The sequence below is a fragment of the Poecilia formosa genome, unplaced genomic scaffold, assembly GCF_000485575.1.
Source record: "Poecilia formosa unplaced genomic scaffold, Poecilia_formosa-5.1.2 Scaffold224, whole genome shotgun sequence".
In the NCBI taxonomy this organism is placed as follows: Eukaryota; Metazoa; Chordata; class Actinopteri; order Cyprinodontiformes; family Poeciliidae; genus Poecilia; species Poecilia formosa.
Genome location: NW_006800163.1, coordinates 788,989 through 810,060, shown reverse-complemented (window position 1 = coordinate 810,060; position 21,072 = coordinate 788,989). Strand labels below are relative to the sequence as shown.

Here is a 21,072-nt window from a genome sequence, read left to right as displayed (position 1 = left end):
TGAAAAAGTTGAAATACTTTAGTGCTTTAGTTTCATCAGTCTGGTCTGATGGTCTTCGGGTCAAGGAATGAGACGTTTCTTAGAGCCAGCATTAGCAGGAGCAGCAGACAGTGACTGAAGTCTATCTAGAAATATATTAAGAGCTCCGGTTAGCATGAACACATCCGTCCTGACGGCAGCAGCAGCTCCCATTATGTCTGGGACTTGCAGGTGAACTCGTCCACCAGCTGCTGGCAGTCTCTGCAGTGGACGGAGCAGCACCAGTGGAACTTGCACTCGCACTTGGTGGTGCGGCTGACCCGCGCCGTGTCGTAGCCTCGGCCGCAGCACATTACCTCGCAGCCGTCCGAGCCGCGGGACGCCCGGCTGCAGAGCCGGCCCGCCGTGCCCATCGACCCTGAGGAGAAGGTGGGACAGAATCCCGACACGTTAGGTTGGAAACTCATGCAATCGATATCTGCTTCTTTTAGAAACATGAAACATAATTAGTTACAAGGATAGAACAATCTGAATCACCATTTCAACTTCATTCAATTAAGATTTCTGAACTTTCTTTCATTTTTCCAGATCCTCTAGTGATTTTTCTCAGTTTTGGGATGACGTGTTGCTTTGGATATAAATCCCTGACCGGAAACAGAATAAACTCCTGAATGTAGTTTAGGAATGTAGAAAAAAAAAAAAGAAAAATTAAATGGAGATTAGTAAATAGATTTAATAAAGATGACATACATGAGACTGATTTACATTTATATATTTAACAGGTGGATTAAAGATTAAATAGCTTTTCTTCGACTGAACATCCACATTGTTCAGTCAGCATCTTTCAGGAACATTTTCTACAATCACAGGTTATATTTCAACTCAATATGCAACATTTGGTTACTTATGCAAATATTAAAAGCACAGAGATTCTACAAGAAGTAATGAACTTTAAGAAACAAAACAAAAAGCCACAAACATGGATAATTTGAATCACTTTTCAGGACATCAGAACCCAGTGGGGGCGGAGCCTAATGCTTCAGTCAGGACAGTGAAGACGAACTGTGTGCGTGTGTGTGTGTGTGTGTGTGTGGTGTATGAGGGGATCAGATGGAAAACAGTGAGACATCGAAGTCCAGATGAAGTAAAGATGAGAGATTGATGACAGGAGCAATCAGGCTGCTCTCACCAACATCATCAGCTGTTCATTTCATAGGAGACATCCACCAGACACACTTCTCTCCTGACACACACACGCATACATGCACACACACACTCACTCTATGACAAGTGTAGTTTCTCTTTGTTTTGAAGTGTGACTGAAACATCAGTCGGCACAGACTTCATTCATGATGAAAACACAAAAGTCTGTTTGGTTTATTCTTTCTGGTTCATATTTCATTTCATATTTCACATTCTGCCGACTTCCAGTCTGGAATAATGAGAGAAAACAAGACAAACAGACTTTAAGCTGCTGAAGCTCCAGACGCTCCGGATAAATAAAGACTCAACCAGGAGTTTGTTTTCCGTCACTAAAATGATGTGTTGCAGAAAAGTTGGAAATGTTATCGCCAAAGGAAAACATCTGTAGATGAATGACTGAATATTCCAGTCATATTTTGATGCAAGTATGCAGCTGAAAGCAGACAGATGTGTTCAGAGACTTTGTTAAGAAGTAATATTTTTATTATTTTTCCTACAGTGTGACAAAGTCAAAGTTGTTTTGAATGACGAGGTAAAAACAATCCAATCATAATCTATATTTTAAAAACACAACGGCATATTGAATTGCATTTAATTTTCATTTGGTTTAGTTAATATTAAACTTATATAAAACTATATAATTCTATGAGCTTCCTCAATGTTTCATCCTGACATATTTTGGTGTTTCTCTTGCAAGAAACTCAACATTCTTTTGGTGAAAACTAATCAAAGTTCAATAAGGCAAGAATCTATAATCAATAACTGAGATGGAAACTGTTTTATACTATTTCCTGGTAATCAGGTTGTTGACCTCACTAAATGCTTTTGTTGGTTATTAGCAGTTATTTACAGCCAAACCTGTTGTTGCACAACACCACAAGCAAAAAAACAGATTCATTTTCTTCACTACAATCCTTTTGGAATAAACTATGAATTATGAACGTTAAGCAATCGAGTGATTTCCAGTGATTTTTAACTTTTTTTTTTTTTAAATCAGTGTTCATTTCAGTCTGGTCAGCTGCGTCTGGAGGGTTTTGTGCTGCAGAACCAGAGTTCTGCTTGAGGCAGATGACACTGTGATGTCTGAATCCAGAGTGTGTTCAGGCTGACTCCTATATAAATATAGTTGAAGAAAATAAATTCCAAAGTGGCTTAAAACACAAACTTCAAACAGTGTTGTGGAATTTGCTGGTGTTTACATTCTGCTTTGGGTTGGTGTGTTGATGGTCTCTGCGCCCGTTCGTTCCCTGGGCAGGTTTTATGTCTGGACATGACCAGACGCCCTGCCCTGCTCTGGCAATGGGCCCCTCCGCCCCCCCTACCTGCCCGGCCGTTATCCGTGGTATGCCGCGCTGCTTGGGGTGACATCACGGCCAGCGTCTACCTCAGGGACTTTGCTCTCCCTGCGTCTGCTTATTGAATTAAGATGAGGGGGCGCCGAGAGATGAGTTTAGCACCTGAGCCTCGCTGGAGCCGAGGGAAATTGATTTCACACTCTGAGGGGCCGTCTCACCGTCTCTCTGGGCCGCCGTTTGTTCCCTGAAGTGTCTGAGAAAATGACTGAATGAACACCAGTTTGCGTTTCTTTGAGAGAGCATTCAAAGCGTGAAGGAAGAATTATTCAAACTATGTTTTAAACTTGATTACAGTTCATGCTTACGGTACATCGTGTTTATGTTGGCATAATTCTGCATGCATGTCCACAGACCATGAAGCATCCACGTCTGTTGTAAAAAATAAAAAATGATCAACGAGATCCCAGGATTCTCCTGGGTTCCTGAACCAAGCTACCCTAAACATCTGTGATGAATATTTGTTTCTGAACTGAGAATGGGCTGGTGTGGGATTTCTAACTTCACTTTTGCAACAAAAGAAGAAGAAATAACCCTCCTGCTGTGACATTTGTTGTTATTTTGATACAGAGACTTAAAATATAAATGCAGACAATGAAAGACCCACTAAGTTTGGTACTCTTATCAGTTCTTATCACAGTGAATGTTTCATCTTTTTGCTCTTCAAAGTCTAACTAGTAACTGTAATTAAAGTATAAACCCTCCCCTGGGAAATTCTGACAAATTCCACCAAAGTGGGCGGAGCCAAGAGGGATGAACAGGGTGTGATCAGGATTATCAACTCATCCACTTTATCACTACGTTTTGTGACTTCTCAGACACCTCTAGTGACTTTAAAGAAGAAAAAACTAACTAGTGACAAAATTAGTGACTTTTTCCTGCATTATCAGAGACTTTTAAGGTGACAACGCTCTGCAGCGCTGCTCCGTCACCAATAGAGCCGAGGAGAGCCGTTCCACTCCACGGCCACATCGGAGACAAATCACATTTGCAAAGCTGATCAACGCTGGCCTTGGTCGCGCTCAATATTCCTACTCCTGACTCACCAGCAGGGGGCGTGTGTCTGAGAGAGAGATTGTTTTATACCTGAACATGATGTGACAATGAGACAGACTGGTGACCTGTCCAGGGTGACCCCGCCTCTCATCCGGAACGTTAGCTGGAGAGGCACCAGCAACCCTCCTGACCCCACTGAGGGTCAAGGGTGTTAGAAAATGGATGGACAGATGATGTGACAAAGTTGCACCAATAGGAAAATTCAACTGCTTATGCAGCTTCAACCAAAGCAGGCTAGCACTGTTTTGGTTCTGCAATATTTAGGTCAAATATGGCAAAACTAAACAAATTCATAAAATTTCACACACACAAACACAAACAGAGATCCATAAATAACCTAACTGTAGATCGGCCTGGAGTCATCTGATTACCTGCTGCAACTTCATTTTAATAACACAACATTAATATAAAGTACAACTGCTGAGGCATTTTGATCCCTCAGACAAAAAATAAATAACAGCGAGAGCACAAGAACAAGTGTAAATAATCTAAGTAGAGCAGAATTACTCTTTATAGTTAAGACTTGGTTGAATTATTTGCAGACAACATTCCTGCAGCATTACTCTGGCACAGAAAACAGGACCAAACAGCATGAATTAGCACTACAGAGGCTCTCCATATGAGGAGTGCTTTAAAATTGATTGATTGACAATTACTAATGTTCTTATTTTAATTATGAGGCAACCAATATTGTTGAATATCTCCCACAGTCTGAAAAAAGTATAAAAAATAAGATGTCATAATATCCTTATGAAAAAATTCAATATTTTTTTGTAACTCATAATGACAACAAAATATATTTGAATATTGAGGAAAAAGTGAAATATTGGGAACTCGTGGCGTCACACTGAACCCGTCAGTCTGGGTCAATGGGACACAGTCATGAGGAAGACATGAAGATGACAGAAGGTTGTTGCTAAGCAACCCGGCTGTTGACAGAGTGCTGTATCTGAGAGCATTCATGACAGGTCAAAAGTTTTACTTTAATGTCAGGAAGGATTTTTTATGTATGGAAGAAAAGAGCAAAAGTCTAAACTGGTAAAACAAAATGTGTACTGATGCATTTTAAAGTTTTGCTTGGGGTTGACTCCATCATGGCACTAAGCTAATTAAACTTCATCTGTGCTTTCTGTGTGACAAACTACTCCAATAAGCTGATCTTAACCTCCCTTGCCAACCAAAACCAGTGTGTTTGTGTGTGTGTGTGTATTTCATGTCGAGGTGATTTATAATGGTGTGTGGTATTCTAGAGTTTCAGCCCACAGAAGTGTGTAATGGCTCTTAAACTGGCAGACACCTGATTGTCACGGATCATCGGCTGCACGACGAGCAGCCACTCCTTCTGGAAGACACACACTCACACACTCACAGCTCTGTCATCTGCCTGCTTTCTAACCCGGGTTTTAAACACAAATGTTTTCGTTCTCACACTGTCTCTTGTCTCAGCCATGAAAAGGCCCACATCAAAGTAACCGAGTCTTTCCTAACAACAGCAATCTTTTTGGTTACTGTACAATCAGTCACTTATCTGGAGAAGAGAAAGACTGGAAGAACAAGGCAGGAACTGATTGTGAAAGACTTGAGGGCAAAAGAAATTGAGGGTATTTCCATTTTGGGTTTTCAACGATTGGTTCTATGTGGTCATCCGCTGACATTATCTAAGCCCTGCCCTTTAAGAACAGAGAGTCATATTTTTTTTTTCTTTTGGAAAGTTCGCTCTATGACCCTCTTGAGCTAATCCACTTGAAATTGAGTCATTTAAGAGATAACAAGTTGGCCTGCTTGGTTTCCAACACACAGACTTTTAGGAGGGTGTGTGGCTGTCGGACGCCTCAGTCTTATGTTTGGCTGAAATTTCAGTGTAAATAATCCTATTTGCCCCAAACTGAATATTGTGGGTATTAATTCAACCCCCAAAAGGTATTTATGCAAATCTTTGGTGGCAAAATTGCCTCACAGCATGTAAACCTCAAGCCGGGTTTCAGCCGAGGATTTTGAAATTCGATGCAGACGTCTATTGAACAGAAAAGTCTCTTAGAGTTATGATCAAATTCTTGCTGGAAGTCGGTCACTATGTTTGTGTCTTTTACATACAAACTGAGCAAACTCTTTCTACAGCTTTCCTCAGATTTCAGAATGAGTCAGAATAGTGTTGAGGCAATGAAGATCAAAAGTCATCAAAAGCTTTCTGCTGCATTAAAGCATGTGGTGGTGGCCAAGCAGCAAAATCTGATTTCTCGAAGTAAAAAGATTAATGCGTAAGAATTTTCTCACACCAGGTCAAAGCTGTACCAGATTTTCTAGGTATCGTCACAGACTAGCATTAAACATATTTATATAATCACTTGCTGACATCATTTAAGCCCTGCCCACTTAGACCAGGAAGTTGTATGTTTTTTCATCCTCAAGGGTGAAGTTGAATTCTACTCTGACTAATGGATATAAACAATCTTCATCTACGTACAAACAAGTCAATTGGTCAGTGGAATTTGAATAGAACATTTGACACTATTTTTCCATAAAGCATCATCATCTCCACACAGATTTTTCAGTGCAACATCACAGATCAACAGCTTGGGAAGGTAGTTTGATGCCTTTCTGAAGGAGAAAGGTGATGATGCTGGCGGTCACCAAGACACAATATCCACTCATCACTGCTTGCAGCTTGAATTACTTTTAAGACTGTTGATGATGACTGTCCTCATTGGATGTGTGTGAACCAAATAGTATTCAGCACCAACTTGGAAAAACTGCTTTTTATAGACGTGTTTAAACCAGCGATGACAAGGTAATGAGTGCATGTGATTACCAGCACTCACACATGCTTAGTTTTTGTTAAAAGTCAATGAAACAGGTGATTGGTGGAAGTTCTCAAATGCAAAAAGGAAGAAGAGGACTCCAGAGGACTCTGTTTTTTTAAATAGAGGAGGATGTATTTATGCATGCTCTTTTGGCTGGGTTTTATTTAGGAGCATGAACATGACCTGACTGACAGACTAAGCCCTTACCTGACTGAGGGTCCCGTATACAGTAGTCTGGCGAGTCTTCCAGGTAGACCAGATCATTTTTGCTGGGCCGTTTGAAGTGTGTGTGCGCGGCTGTAAAGCCAGTTCCATACTGATTGACTGCGACCTGCACAGCTCCGTTGTATCTCCTCCTCAGGTGGTCACCAGTGCGACGGAAGTCGGCCATAGCCTGCCAGCAGGTACGGACGCTGCACGAGCCACTGACACCATGGCATTTACACTGTAGAGTCATGAAGCGCTTCACTGCCTGTGAGGAGACAACAGGAAGGCAGGTTCGTTTACAGATGTCTAGAGAAGAGCTTTTAGTACTCCCCTTTCTAGACAGTTTTCAAAATAATGGGGAAGAAAATCCAGAAGGAAAAAAACACATCATCCAATTGCTTTCATAGCTGAGCTGAGTCATTTCTATGTGTGCCCTCTTCCATACCTTCCTGCCAGCTCTGTTGTTGTGCAGGTTCATGAGCGCTCGGGCATCCCTCTCTTTCCTCTCCTTGGCATCCACAAAGATTTGGCTGAAGTGAATGGCGTGCTCCACATGATCGCTGCAGCCTCCCCAGTCGAAGGAGCCCTTGGAGTCCCGTGATGAGCCCTTCTTGGTGGGGTCACAGGAGCAGCTGTCCAGGTCGCCCTGGCTGCAAGCTCGGGCCAAAGTATACACCACTCCTGCAGAGGAGATGGCGTACACAAAGGCAACTTCTCGGCTGCCTAGGAGTAGACAATTATGATGGGGCAAAGTCTGTTACTTTGTACCAACATCTATCTGTGTAGAAGTATGTTCTTCAGGGAACAGCTCAGATTTGAAGATTGACAGCATGTCTTTACATTGGCTGATGGGTCCTGGTTACTGTTTTAATTGTTTTTGGTTCACAACAAAATAGTCTTTTTCTGGTAGTTAGTAACCAATCTTGCCAAGTTCCTGTTATTTTCTACATGTCCCAACACAAATCTGCTGATTTCAGAATCATACCATGACAATCAAAACTGTCCCTTAACTGTTTGGCCACTGATGAAACCTCGCTGTTTGTTGTTTTCTGCCAGAAGCTTTCATGCCAGGTTACAGAGCATGAAACAGAAAAAGAAAATGCTTCATCTCTTTCCAAGATGAATAAACAGCTTAGGTTTATGAGCAATGCCCTCATGTGGAGCCCTCATCTCCTCCACATGCACAGTAACCAAAGAGAGATGTGGGCAAGATCTGAGGGAAGGAGAGCTCCATTTCTTCATTTTATTTCTGCAACAAAACCACCATGTCTTGTAAAGTCAGCTGAAGGTATAAAGAGCAAAAATGAATTTATTAATGGAATGTTGAGTGATTATCAGAAGCAAATACCTGACCTGCAGTGGGAAAGAGTTGTTTTGATATGAAAAATCCTCACTTTTGGTTCAGCTCTTCTTTGCCCAGTGGTTAGCTTGAAATGTCTCTGTTTCATCAAAGAGGCTCAGAGAACCGTCTAAATAAGAGATTTCTGATCATCTCTTGGCAGGACTCCACATAAAAAATATTTCCCCTAGCACCTGCTTTTTTGCCAGATAGTACCCCAATTCTTGGCTGTGAAATTACATATTTAGTAAAGTATTTTCATAGTTTATGGGAAGAAGGTGTCAAAATGCTTAAATCTCTCATATAATTACATTTTATATAACTTTCTGAAAATGGTTGATTTTGGATCTAGCTCAGTCAAAATATGAAATATAACAAATTATGACCCCTGATCAAACCACAGTAAATCTGACCAACAGCAAGTTGGAAGTTATCACATACTGAAGTGAAAACACGTTTTCCTTTAAGATACAACATGATTTGAATAAAGAATATTACCTTAATTTCTCAAGTGTCCAAATGAATATGAATGTTTGCAGTGCATGAACTGATAAAACACATCAAGACTGAGGTGATAAAAACTCCCTCATATTGCCCAGGACCAAATCTCAGTAGTAATAGTTGTTGGAACTCAACATTTTATGTCTGGATTGTTATTTAAGACTATAATAATATTTACTCTGTAAGTAGCTAAACCCAAATTCAAACTTTTGGGAAACTGCAAAACTTTTTCACATTTTTTTTACATAATTGTCACTATGTTGGGACAAAGAAATATGAGATGGATAATCTGTGGAGAAAAAAAAGAGCTTCTCTGGCTTCTCCCAGTGCTAACCAGAAACAACAAATCAGAGCCAGGAGGAGGGTCCTAGCGCTGTCAATCATGCCTGTATGTGCATTTCTTTAGAGGAAATAGCAGCGTGGCAGTGAAGAAGCTCGATCTTTTCACAGAATATCTGTCTCATATTAATCTGTCACAACATGGTGACAGTTTTAACAAAAATGTCATAAATAAATAAATAAATAAATAAATAAAAAAGCTATATATTTTTAAATTAAAGATACATTACTTCAGCTTTAAATCAAGGCCAAAAACCTACCTGTTTAGAGTCGCCTTTGATTCATAATAACTGGAACAGTGATCAATGTATTTCATCTACATTTTCTTTCATTTGACGAAATTTCAGTGTCATGATCGGTTACTGTTATGTAAAGCACTTTGAACTTCCGTGTTAATGAAATATGGCATACCAATAAACTTGACTTGAAACTACATCACTGATGTTTCCAGAAGGCATATGCAGCAAAAACACAAAGAATTACATGACAGTGTTCAAATCTGAAACTGCATATAGAAAGAAAAATATGTTTAAAACAAGCTCAAGTGTTACCTAGGAACAGTAACTAATATAAACAGAGGTGTGTGTGTGTGTGTGTGTGTGTGTGTGTGTGTGTGTGTGTGTGTGTGTGTGTGTGTGTGTGTGTGTGTGTAGCAGCTTAGTTAGGTGTGTCTAATGGGGTGAATGAGGAGAACGGTGAGAGAACACGTTGCTGAGGAGGGAAATCTCCTGTGTAATTGTTTGAAATTAGCCTTCTGACATTGACAATAAGGAGCTTCTGAAGGGGCCTCTGTGTGCCACGATAATGCTGTGTGACACGGTCGGGGTCCGGGTGGGAGGTCCAAATACCACACGGCTGATTAGAGGCCCCCCGACATGAAACAGACTAAGTTGAAGGATCCACCTCACAGGTTAAATCTCAGGGCATGGGAGAAGAACATCAGGCCGTCAGGTTCTGATGATCCTTCCTTCTGCGCCAGAAGAGGGAAAATAAGATCCGGACCAGCTCCAACATGCCCCCCGCTGAAAACAGCACCACAAGTCTAGTGGCTGAGATGTGCAGTCACATGTTTCACTTGACAAGATGCTTCTGTAACATCCGTTACAGGGAGTGACAGGCGGGCTCACTGCTTGGTAATCACTTTAGTTCCTAATGCCGCTTCATAAGTCTCATTGTTCAGCTTCACCTCTCACTGACGGCGAGAACCAACCTTTTGAGGTCCGCTCTCGTCTTTTAAAGCTGCCAATAAATCATGTGCAGTCGCCAACAAATCGTCGGAGAAGATAAACACCACTGATGACCAGCCGTGACTCTTCAAAAAGGCTTGGATTATGTTCGCCTGCCATCCCTCAGCCCAATGGACTGAGAGGAGATTAATTACTGACCATAGCTGAATTAATCTAAGGATGTCAGTGGGAACATTTGAGGTGTTGCAGGTTTTGCAATCATATTATTATTATTGGGGTCATTTCAAATAAATATTGGTTACATTTAATAAAAATGAAAAATAAAAACATGTCCTCATTTCCAGTGAGCACCTTCAGCCTGGAGGGGCAGTATTATGTGTTTTTCAGACACATATCGCCATTTTAACTGTTACCTTCACTTGTTTAAAAAGGCGATACAGATCATTACTTAAAAGAAATTTTACCTTGTAATGTAACACCTTGGAATTGGGCCTCTGTCTCTTTAAAAACTCCTGTTCTTTCTGAAACTCCACCCTCAGGAAGTCATCAACGTTTTTACCAGCTTTGCTCTGAGAAGTAACTCCTATAACGAGCTCAGCAGATGCTCAGTTCTACCAGGTGTTTGCTAGTTGCTGCTGGCTAGTCTGAAGGAGTGCTCTGTGAGGTAGAAACTTGTAAAACTGGAAACGGTAGCTCTGAGAAGGAGCAGCACCTCTAAGGCGGGGCTAGGTCCACCTAGACGTTTTGAACAGCTGAATGGTTGCCATGGCACAGATTAAAGGATTTCCCAAACATGCATGAAAGAATCAAGGCAACACTTCAGGTATGTTTTTGATACAGAAACATACCTGGAGAGTAACATTATAACATGATGTAAGGAGAAAAAAGAAGTTAATTTCATATAATATTGCCCCCTTATAGAGTGTAATTTATGATCAAATCAGGAGCTGATGAATGTCTGCTCCCTCTGCTCAACAGTTTCATCACATCTGGGAACTGCAGAACAAATTTATCACAGTAAGGACTGCAGCAGCACAAAACGCAGCTCAGAGAAACCGCTCGTCTGCACTGATGTGATAAATGTATGTTTGTAAAGTGAGGAGAGGTACGGAATGCGATCCGAGTGACTGCCACAGAAAGAAAACAACACGTCTACAACATATTTCATTTCAGTGGCCGTAAATTTAGCCGAGTTCTTGAAAGAATGACCGTTTGTTTGAAATTGTTTTCACATTTACTTTAAGGACTTTCATAAGTCATGAGATGAGCATCTATCCAGGCCAACCCATCGGTGTTTGGGGTAACCGTAGGGTAAGTCTCTCATTCCAGTTTCTACTCACCGCGTAGCAGCAGACGGCCAAACAAGTTGTGGTCCCTGGCTGTTGTGTTGCAGTTCCAGCGGTGGTTGCGGAACTGGTGCTGACACTCAGAGATCCACTCCTTCATCCCGGCCCCGATGGCCTGCATTACCTTGGGGTGCTGGCGGCATAGTTGGCGCTGTTTGTTCACAAGGCCGGGGATGTTGTCGCACATCACCTGGGAACCCAGGGTGCCCATGTACCTGCATGGTGAGGAGGGGGGGAACAGTGGCATGTCAGATATTTAAACACAAGGCACTCGGCTTCGTAGAGGCAAACATGCAAACATTTAAGCCAAGCTTTCATTTAAAAATGCACAATTTAAATGACAGGGGACACTAAATGCTTTCTTAAAAAAACATCCATTATGATGATGTATTATTGTATGTGGTTTAGTCGAACAATTTACTTCGACTTTAAACTACATCAGACTGTCATAAAATTACAAACAGCCCAACATAGGAGTTAATTGGAAACTCAAGATGGGATTCTTTAGGAAACAGCTTATCAAATCTAAGCAAGATAAAACTAAAACTGATTTATGTTGGAGGGATTGCAAACAAACTGGTGACCATTTACATATTTTCCACGATTGTCCAACTTTAGATCACTTTATAATGCCAAAATAAACATCAGTTTCATAAAAACATGAAACTGTTAAGGACCGAATGTCCTTAACAGGACATAAAACACACACAAAGTTTTACCTCTTTGTGTGTTTTATGGTGTTGAATCCTCATACATATTGCGGAGCTGTTTGTTGGTTGCTATGGCAACGAGTCTGTGTAGCTAGCCGACACGGAAAGTGAGGGCGGAGGAAAGAATACGAGTGGTTTTGAGATGTTCTTTAACGGTTTTTCTGCGTTATTTTCCCTTTGCTGTGGCGCATTGTAATAAATTAAGAATACATCTCCAGGTTCCATTTAGTTAACTGAATCGTTCTATCGCGGCAGAACGGCTACGGGTGGCAAGGAAAAGAATCTCCTTTTGCCTTCCACCGCATTCGCGAAATTTCTGGACGTAAACAATCACATGAAATGTGTCTAAATGGTACCAGCTGATAAATGCTGTACTTGTACGTAAAAGTTTTACCACTTGTCCTAAAATTGCAGTGGAATTTTCACCTTTGTGTTCACACTGCAGTCTGTTAGCGGTGCAGTTGGTGCAATTTACTTTAGCAGCTCAGCTCTGACGTTAGAGTCAGCAAGGTCTGCTGCCTATCTGCAGCTCACATAGATTCGCAGGTAAATCTTTAGCTCTTAGCTGAGCTCGAGTTTGCAGTTACGTGTAGCACCAAGAAACGAAATGGGGATCTGCTCCACCCCGCAGGAATCCGCTGCTGATGAATGGATGCTTTGATCACCGTCACGTCGTTCCAGGTCAAATTTATATTTCTCCTGCTTACTTTACAAAACGCCTTCCGGATATTCATAGTCTTTGAATGTCGGGTCATCGAGCTAAAGTTGTGAAAACTTATATCTTCTAATGGTGAGACGCACAATGACTAGCTAACACGTTAGGAGGTTCCAATTTACGCATGCGCACGTCAGCTCAGGTCCTGCGAGTAGTTATTTTTTATATACAGATTTTAGTTAAATGAACTTAAAACAAGAAGTGAGCATCAAAGGAAAATTAAAAATATTTTAAAAGGGTGCCAAACCCTGAAAATCTTACTTTCTCCAAGGAGAAATGTGAACCATATCGTCACCTTGCTAAAATAATGGCCCAAGTCATTTTCTGCTTAAGTAATTTTGGTAATAATAATAATAATAATAATAAATAAAAATACCACCTTTCTTTTGGAAAGGAAGGTGACGATGTTCAAGTTTGACTTGCACTCTACCTACAATGTTTTATCTTGAGTTGATGCCTTTGTGCAGATTGGGATAAAAGAAAGTTCAAATACTCCAAATCTGTTTAATGATGGCAATGGAAGTGATAGTGCAGTCTTTGCTCAAGGCACTACTTCAAACACTTTTTTAATAGAAAGAAGATTTTTCCTACTTTTATTTATTTATTTTAAGTTTGTGTAATATAAAACAAAATTATTGCCAAGTTTCATTTGAAAGTGAACTCGTGGGCTCGTGTAATTGACCACTTCGGTTGAACTATTTTCCATCTTCATTTGATATAGCTATTTATTTTTATTCATTCCTTATTTTTCTTACTGCAGTTTTAATCTAATTGCAAATTGAGGGGAGAAGAATTTCTTGAATAAACATTGTAAGAAAATAATTAGATCAAGCTACATTCTTTAAATTTTAAATCTTAAAGAAAAGCACTCAGCTGTTTAAAAGCATAAAAACGGGTATTTGGACACAGTCACCTTACAAATATTAATTAATAAAGCATGCAAAGATAACAAATGCACAGATATTACATTGGATCAAGTGACTGGAAAGCCTGAAAACTTATCTTGTACAAATATTCAATGTAGAAAACACTCTGCAAAAGCATTCATGTGCCCCAATTGTTCTCATTATTAAGAGGAACCCTTCATTAGAAGTTAGAATAGATTACTATGGGGGGAATTTTGCGTTGGTAAACAGTAATAAAATAAAACAACAGACACTAATACAACGCGACACTCACCACCAGGACGCATCGACCTTGGCCGTCAGCCAGCAGGTTGCTGCCGATAGAAAGAAACATATTCCACTTGGCAAAAAGTTCATATTAAGCAGAATTTGGTTCTTTATGGATATGCACGGAGCATTTCCATGGATGGAAGAAACATTTGAAAATGGATATATATATAATTATTAAAAAAAAAAAAGTCGGTGGGTCAACAAATAAAGTCTGAAGTACAGAGAAGTGAGAGCAAGGGCGATCTGCGCGTAAAAGCCATGGGGGATCTGCCGGAGGAAGGCTCCGCAGAGCGTCTTATAGCCCCGCAGAGATCCTCACGCAGGGGACAGACGGGTGATGAGCTATCAGGTTCAAATACTTTACACAAGGGGTGGGCAGGCTGCCGCTTCAGGAATGAAGGGAAGAAATGAGATGTCTCGGCGTATCTGTTCGGGCTGGTTTGACACCAGACAGCTTTTGGCTCGGGTCCAGACGCGGAGCTCCGGGTTCCCTGCCACCAGCTGATGCGCCTCCCTCAGTCCAACGGCACCAGAGCGGGATTTGAGCCTGCGCGCTCAGAGAAAACCGAAGGGAAAAACAAAAGAAGTCTGTCGCGATCCTTGAGAAATGTGAATAAATCTTAACGGACAGAAACAGGACGGAGATTTAAGAAGCCAGCAGAAAATGACTGGTCGCTTCGTCTTAAAGCACCATAATCTGATACTTTGGTGAAGATGACGCACAGGTGTCAAATCTCCATTCCCAAGGAATGACGCACACTTAATTTCCAGTCATTTACAACCTCATCCTTCGCCAACTCAGAACTGACGGGTTTTGTTGTATTTTATTTTTTTTAAATCAAGCACTCCGGTTCTCCCACAGCAACACCTAAAGGTGATGTGTCCATCTCAATTGGAGTATTTATGGGCGTCTTTTTGAAGTCTCCAGAGGAAATCTGTAGCCGGTGTCACTCGGTATTTCCTCCGGCTTTGATCAGGCCCGAGTGTATGTGGAGATCTCGGGACCCACACCAGACCAGATTAATGAGGAAATTGGATTTTGCACATGATCCCCGTGGAAGAAAATCGGGAGGGGGTCAAGTCAAAGCTTTGGCACAGTTAAGAGCTCCACTTTGGTTTTGCAGTAGCCGTGATGTGTCACAGAACTCTGCTTTCATTAAAGCATTCACATTAATATATAGAATACAAAAAGGAAGAACTGCTACACAACTCTGATTGCTAGATCAGTTTACTTTGAAATTCAAAATTTCAACTGGTTACTGAGAAATTTGACCCATCAAAACCCACATCAAACAAACTTTATTTCAGGACAAGATTTTCAGATAACCAGTCAGAGATCAAAATGACCAGCAGATGAACTACTGAAAACACACAATTGTTTTCCTCTATTTAATAAAAGCCTCTAGACTACAAACTCCCCATATTCTATCTATAAACAAATGAACCTACAAGATTGACTATATAGAGTTTAATGAGAATTAGTTGAAAGTTAGGGATAAATGGCTATAATCTTAGAACTATTATTGTATTAAAAACGTTCTACACCCAGCAAAGAATCTTTAATATTTACTTTGTTCCTTCTCCGAGGCAAAAAGGAAAACAAAAATCAGCCTTTGACCAGAAAAGCTTGATCCAGGCACCGCCACTGAAAACCTCCATTACAAACCAGGAATGTCTTTTTGAACTTCTGCTGGGAAGTCTTACTGCTAAAAAAGCTAACATGTCTACATTTGTTTATCTTTTTAAGGTATTTTTCTGGCTCTAATGCTTTTTATTTGAGAGAGGTCATAAAGCGGGTTGAGAGGGGCCGGGACTCAAACCACTGATGGCCGCGTTGAGGACTTTACTTTGGTGCCATCCTGGCGCTCTTGATGTTTTGTTTGATTCAAACAAAAAGAGGCTGAGCTTCTTACAGATGTGGGGAAAAAATGAAAGTCAAAATGTCCCAATTTTTTATTTGGCAACAGAGGAAAAATCTCTTGGTTAACCTTCAGCCTAACTCAAAACACTTTTAAGAGAAAAATCTAATTGCAAAAAGAAAACAGAAGGAAGACAACTTAAACTTCCCAAGCATGCCTAAATTGTAACCCTATTTTATATAGCTTGCAATAATCAAATAAAACATTAGAATGAATCCGTTTACAGCTGTATGTGTGTTCTTGTGTTCATGCAGCCCTTGAAGGTTTGCAGAGGAACAGGAAGAGAGCGGCTCCCAGCATGCTCACACCAACTCCGGTCACAGCCCAGGTCCAGACTCTCAGCTGGGAATCCGGCTCAGGAAGCTGACAGCAATCCTTAGCTGCGTCCATCTGAAAAAGAGACAAGCGGACTGATGTCGAGAAACACACACAGTGCTTTAATATAACCAGAAAAATGCTAAATGCACCAGGTCCTGCGGTGCAGAATGATGTTTGATGTCAGGCAGGAAGAAGAGGGCATTGTTAATCCAGTCGGGATTATGACACAGTTTCAGGATTAACTGGGTGGGAAATATCTGCTTGTGTACCAGCATGAGAACACCGCCATCTTAGTGGATGAGGACATGTCTGGGCCCACTGCACCACTACAGCGTGACTCGCAAAGGTGAGTCACCTAAACTTCCTGTGCCAAATCCCCCAGGAGTCACCAGGCAAGTGGAGCTGCGGATGTTGGACAGTCAAGTTATGAAGGTGAAATCTGACAGTGTGAAAATGGAACCGCTTTCAGTCAACGGTGGCTTCTGGTAAACATGACTTGGGAGTTTGCAGTTTGGCAGTGAATCTAGATTTCTTGGGTTTGCTGGAATTTGACATCTAGCTGCATTTAATTCCACAAAATATGAACAGTGCTTTTTAGTTTAGTTATTTTTTTTACTTAGACTTTATTGTCAACATCATATAAACTTGCTGTATTATCCAATAACAAGGTCTTTTTGTACAAAGCTCAAAACAAACCTATTCTCAAGTTTGAAAAGCTCTAGTCTAGAACCATTTGTCTAATTGTGTTTTCTATAATACTTAGCAGACATGGCATGCCATTATAGGAGAAGTAATATTTAAAATCAACTTTTTGGAGCTGTATATCATGTTATGTCATTCTCTCACCAAAAACGTACCTGGAGTGTTTTGCTTTGATTCTTTCCTACCTGTTTGAGGAATCGTTTACTGTCCTGTAGCAACCATTCAGCCATGGAAAAGGCCTGAGTGGACCTAGCACTGCCTTTGAAATTCAGTTTCTAGGTTACCATCTCACAGAGCAGCCCTTTCCCACAACTCCCCACTCAGCTCCTTCAGACTAGCTAGCAGCAATTAGCAAACACCTGGTATCATCTCTCTCTCTCTCAGTGAAACGCTGGTAAAAATAAATAAATAAATAAAAAAAAAGTTAAAGGATTAATAGAGGAGCCATGTTATGATCACTTCATGAAGGAGGAGTTTCAGAAAGAGCTGGAGTTTTTAAAGAGACGGGCCCAATTTCAAGGTGTTATATTATGAAGTAAAACATTCTTTAAGTCATATTTAATATATATAGCATTTTTATAACAGCAGGTTACATAGCTATTTGTTCTGCTAAAAATTTGTTCTATTTGTTCTGCCATAAAATTACACTATGTGCCTGGAAAACACATACTGCCCCTTTAAAGTCATCTGCTAAAATTCACGTTGTGCTTTTTAAACCAACCTCAAGTCATTGGAAAAAATGACACTTTTTCCTTTAATTCAAATGTTTTATGGATCACAACATAATGAAAATGATCTAGCCTTAAACAGGCTCTAAAATTTTGTTCATCTAACCTCAAGAGTATGAAAACAGTAACAGATAACGCACATGCATAGTAAACGGAACCCAAAAAAAAAAAACGCTACAAAAATGAAAAAAGAAAAAAAAATCAAGAATACCTGGACTGTTTCCAGATGACATAAGGAGGAAAGTGTTAATCCCTTGATTACTGTTCAGTATACTACTTATGTAAAACCAGCAGCTTCAGGTGCCTTTGTATCACACATTTCAGCAACAAGGCAGTTCAAAGTGTTTTACATGATAAAAACAACACAATAGTCAATTATGAAACAAGCAAAACACATTACATTTCGTCAAAAGCCATTAACAAAATCATCAAGCACAATCATCATCAAATATACTGTACATATACAGGTGGGATTTTAGTCTTGATTTAAAGAAATCAGTGTTTCAGCAGTTTTGTGGAGGTTTTCTGGTCTCGAGTATAGAACCATACTTTAACAATAACGAGCTGATAAGACAGAAGAAGGAAGCTTAGAGAATCACTCTGAAGGGCTGGGGAGACAATATCCAAATAATCTAAAGTCCATCATTATACAACAAAGAAGATTATTTTTACAAGTAAGAACCTTTTAAGACAATTGCAAATGTTTCCATCAAGATCAGCGACTGGAAGAGATTCTAGAAAAAAAAAGCTTCTTCTCTCATAAGATTAATGTACCATGACAACCATGAGACATCTGGAACAGCTTCCTCTGGATAGATGAGACTACAGCAGAGGTGACAGGCCAAAATGCACAGCAGCCTATCAGCACAAACACTTAATACAATTGTCAAGCGTAGTGATGATTTGGCTTTCTTTTGCAGACAAGGACCTGGAAACTTCGCATAGATAATTATTCAAGAGACCGACGTAAGACTCCTTGATAGCATTTTCTGATAGGCTCCTCAGTTTAGAAGCTGACATTAGAATCCATGTATATTAAATATGCTTGCCACTGTTTTTTAAAGATTGGACTCCCTTTAATGGTGTTTAAGAACTTAGTTTATGAAATCATGGTAAAAAGAAAGTAAGCCCTTGTAATCTTTAAAAACTACTACTTTTAAAGTTAATTCGAAGTACATTTTGTCAAAACTGGACTGGATCATTACAAACTAATAAAATACAAAACGATATATGACCTGTTTAAATTTTTATTTGTTGTGGAAAAAAAGTAAACTGTTGCATGGAGACAGAAGGTTTAAAGTTTAAAGGTTTGTAGCAAACGTAGGCGATGTTAATGAAAAAATCTTTGTCCATCCTTTTCTGGGGGAAAGTTGTCAAAAACAAAACATTAAATAATGAACAGCAAATTAAAAACTACAATATAAAGTTGTTTTTGAGACGGAAAAGTAGCTTTAACATCAACTCCCATCATTCCTTGAGTCGACGCGGAACAGCGCATTAATACCGTATGTGGGAGATATCGCTCTGTTTCAAATGTGGCAGATAAAAAGAGTAATTGGAGAGTAATTTATTTATTACATGGGGTCTCCAGATATTTATTTTGTGCGAATAGGACTAAAATTATGAGTATTTTTACCCCCAGGAACACTTTAGTGTTTTGCTTTGGCCTGATGACAGTGGTCCCAAAAAGAAGGAGCTACGATGACTGGATGGGAAAAGGTCAATAATTCTGAAGTTCTGTTGCCTAAAATCCGACCCAGCCAATGACCCCATCACCACAAGGACATTAATAAGGACACTAACTTATTAATCTACTCCAAAGGTTTACCTAGTTCTTTCACGTCACACTCTACCTTCATTTGACAATTCTTTCTCACATCTCAAACTCTCTCACCCCTCAAATCTGCAGCCTCTGGTCTGCTCCCTCCACCCTCTCTGTCCCCCCTCCTCATATCATCCCTCCACCTCGGTGTCTGTGTGCTGACAGGTCGATGTCATGCTGGCGCTGACTTATGGGCTGTGAGTATTCTGCCTTGTCAGGACCAACTCTTCTTGGAATACCAATGCAAACACATCCATACACATAGAGATTCAAGTATGCACATGCAAGAGCTCCTGCACATACCTGCCACGGCTCCACAAAGTTCATATATTCCTGCATAGAACCCAGTGGTTTTGAATTTTAAAGAAAAAAAAAACTCAGTAGCAGGCACTGCTGTATAAAATATATTTACATTGACTTGCATATAGTGCTCAGCTGTGTGTATTATTTCTGTCAGCATTTCTGCTTTTGCACGGATTACCATCGTTCTAGTTGTATTCCAGACAAAATTGTGGATAGTCATGTTGGTCAACACTGCTGCAGTGGGAGGAGCTACCTGCTCTGCATCCACCACATACTAGTCTTCACAGTGGAAATGCTCAGAAAAAAACAAAAACTTATAAGGACATTCTAGAAAATTGACTTGTAGCTCTTCCCACATTACTGAGCGACAACAATTGCTTAAAAAAAGTAAATAAACAATAGCATCATCAATCCTGTTCTACATACTCAGGTGTCGGCATACTTCAAGTTTATTTCATGGTCAACCCCTGGTCACAAGGAAGAAGACCTAAACGTGAATGTAGTTTTGGACATGCAGCTTTTCCATCTCATTTTTGTTTGGTAATTAATTCAGAATCGGATTATCATTTTTTATTATCTGTTCTCAAATTCAAAGCATTAGCTATACAATGTATAAGTGTGTTCATGTACGTGTATGCTGACCTGGCAAAGCAGATTGTGGAGGCAGCTGACTTCCTTCTGCAGGTCTTTAGTCTGAACGACCAGCTGGCTGCAGACAGTCTGGGCTTCCTTCTTCGGGTCCAGAGAGAGGACCAGCTGCTTGGACGACCAAAGAAACGTCAATCTTACCAACATGTTAAGATTGGTGCTTAGACAGACTTTGACAGTGAGAAACAGGAGACAGAATGATGTTGAACCGTCATGTCAAATATGATCTCAATGCTCTTTTTTGTCTGGATCAAATTACTTCTCTCTGGCTGGAGTATCTGATTTAACAGTAATGTGGAGTAAAAACTGATGCAGCATGAGAAAATGTATTTGAGGCTTTGTAAATAATTTGATTTATTATTCCGTTACCAAATAGCAATGTCAAACCTTTGCATTTCTGATGACTGCTTGACACAGTATCAATAATGATACATGAATTCGTGTCATATATGTTTGGTACATTCACTTTCTGGTTTGGTACACACATAGCAAATAAATACAGCCTTGTTTTCTAACGATTCACATAAAGAATGTCTATATAAAGAACTAAAGTGTACTATTGTACAGTACTACGTTCTGTCATGTAACTTTAAAAAGTGGCACCAAAACAAGTCAGAGTATAATGGATCAGCTATCACTTAATGCTGCTTGGCACTAGGCCTGTCACGATAACAAATTTTGCTGAGCGATTGTCTAAAAAATTATTGCGATAAATGATAATA

At 40.1% G+C, this 21,072-nt stretch overlaps 2 protein-coding genes across 4 annotated transcripts in view; both read right to left on the bottom strand.

The window, feature by feature from the left end:
• wnt2 (wingless-type MMTV integration site family member 2) lies at window positions 1-14,626 on the bottom strand. 3 transcript variants are annotated; one of them, XM_007568531.2, is made up of 5 exons: window positions 13,915-14,626; window positions 11,305-11,525; window positions 7,044-7,321; window positions 6,599-6,863; window positions 1-397 (listed from the first exon to the last, which is right to left on the bottom strand). In XM_007568531.2, exons 1-5 carry the CDS (start codon window positions 13,995-13,997, stop codon window positions 192-194), a joined length of 1,053 nt encoding a protein of 350 aa, XP_007568593.1. In that variant the 5' UTR covers window positions 13,998-14,626; the 3' UTR covers window positions 1-191. The 3 variants fall into 3 exon arrangements, with proteins under 3 accessions (XP_007568593.1, XP_016535375.1, XP_016535374.1); XM_016679889.1 differs by lacking the exon at window positions 13,915-14,626 and adding an exon at window positions 12,496-12,613; XM_016679888.1 differs by lacking the exon at window positions 13,915-14,626 and adding an exon at window positions 12,030-12,323.
• Window positions 14,627-15,193: 567 nt separating this feature from the next.
• The window catches only part of asz1 (ankyrin repeat, SAM and basic leucine zipper domain containing 1), a 47,099-nt gene continuing 41,220 nt past the window's right edge, over window positions 15,194-21,072 (bottom strand). The window contains exons 12-13 of the mRNA XM_007568530.2: window positions 20,345-20,458; window positions 15,194-16,219 (exon numbers count right to left, since the gene is read on the bottom strand). Coding sequence (XP_007568592.1) covers window positions 16,076-16,219; window positions 20,345-20,458 — 258 coding nt within the window. The 3' untranslated portion in view covers window positions 15,194-16,075. The remainder of the gene's footprint in view (window positions 16,220-20,344; window positions 20,459-21,072) is intronic.

Coding starts and splice junctions, on each gene's coding strand:
- wnt2 (XM_007568531.2), bottom strand. CDS start 13,997: ATGAACTTTTTGCCAAGTGGAATATGTTTCTTTCTATCGGCAGCAACC. Junction 7,322..11,304: donor TGGCCGTCTGCTGCTACGCG/GTGAGTAGAAAC, acceptor GTCTACTCCTAG/GCAGCCGAGAAGTTGCCTTT. Junction 6,864..7,043: donor ACAACAGAGCTGGCAGGAAG/GTATGGAAGAGG, acceptor GTCTCCTCACAG/GCAGTGAAGCGCTTCATGAC.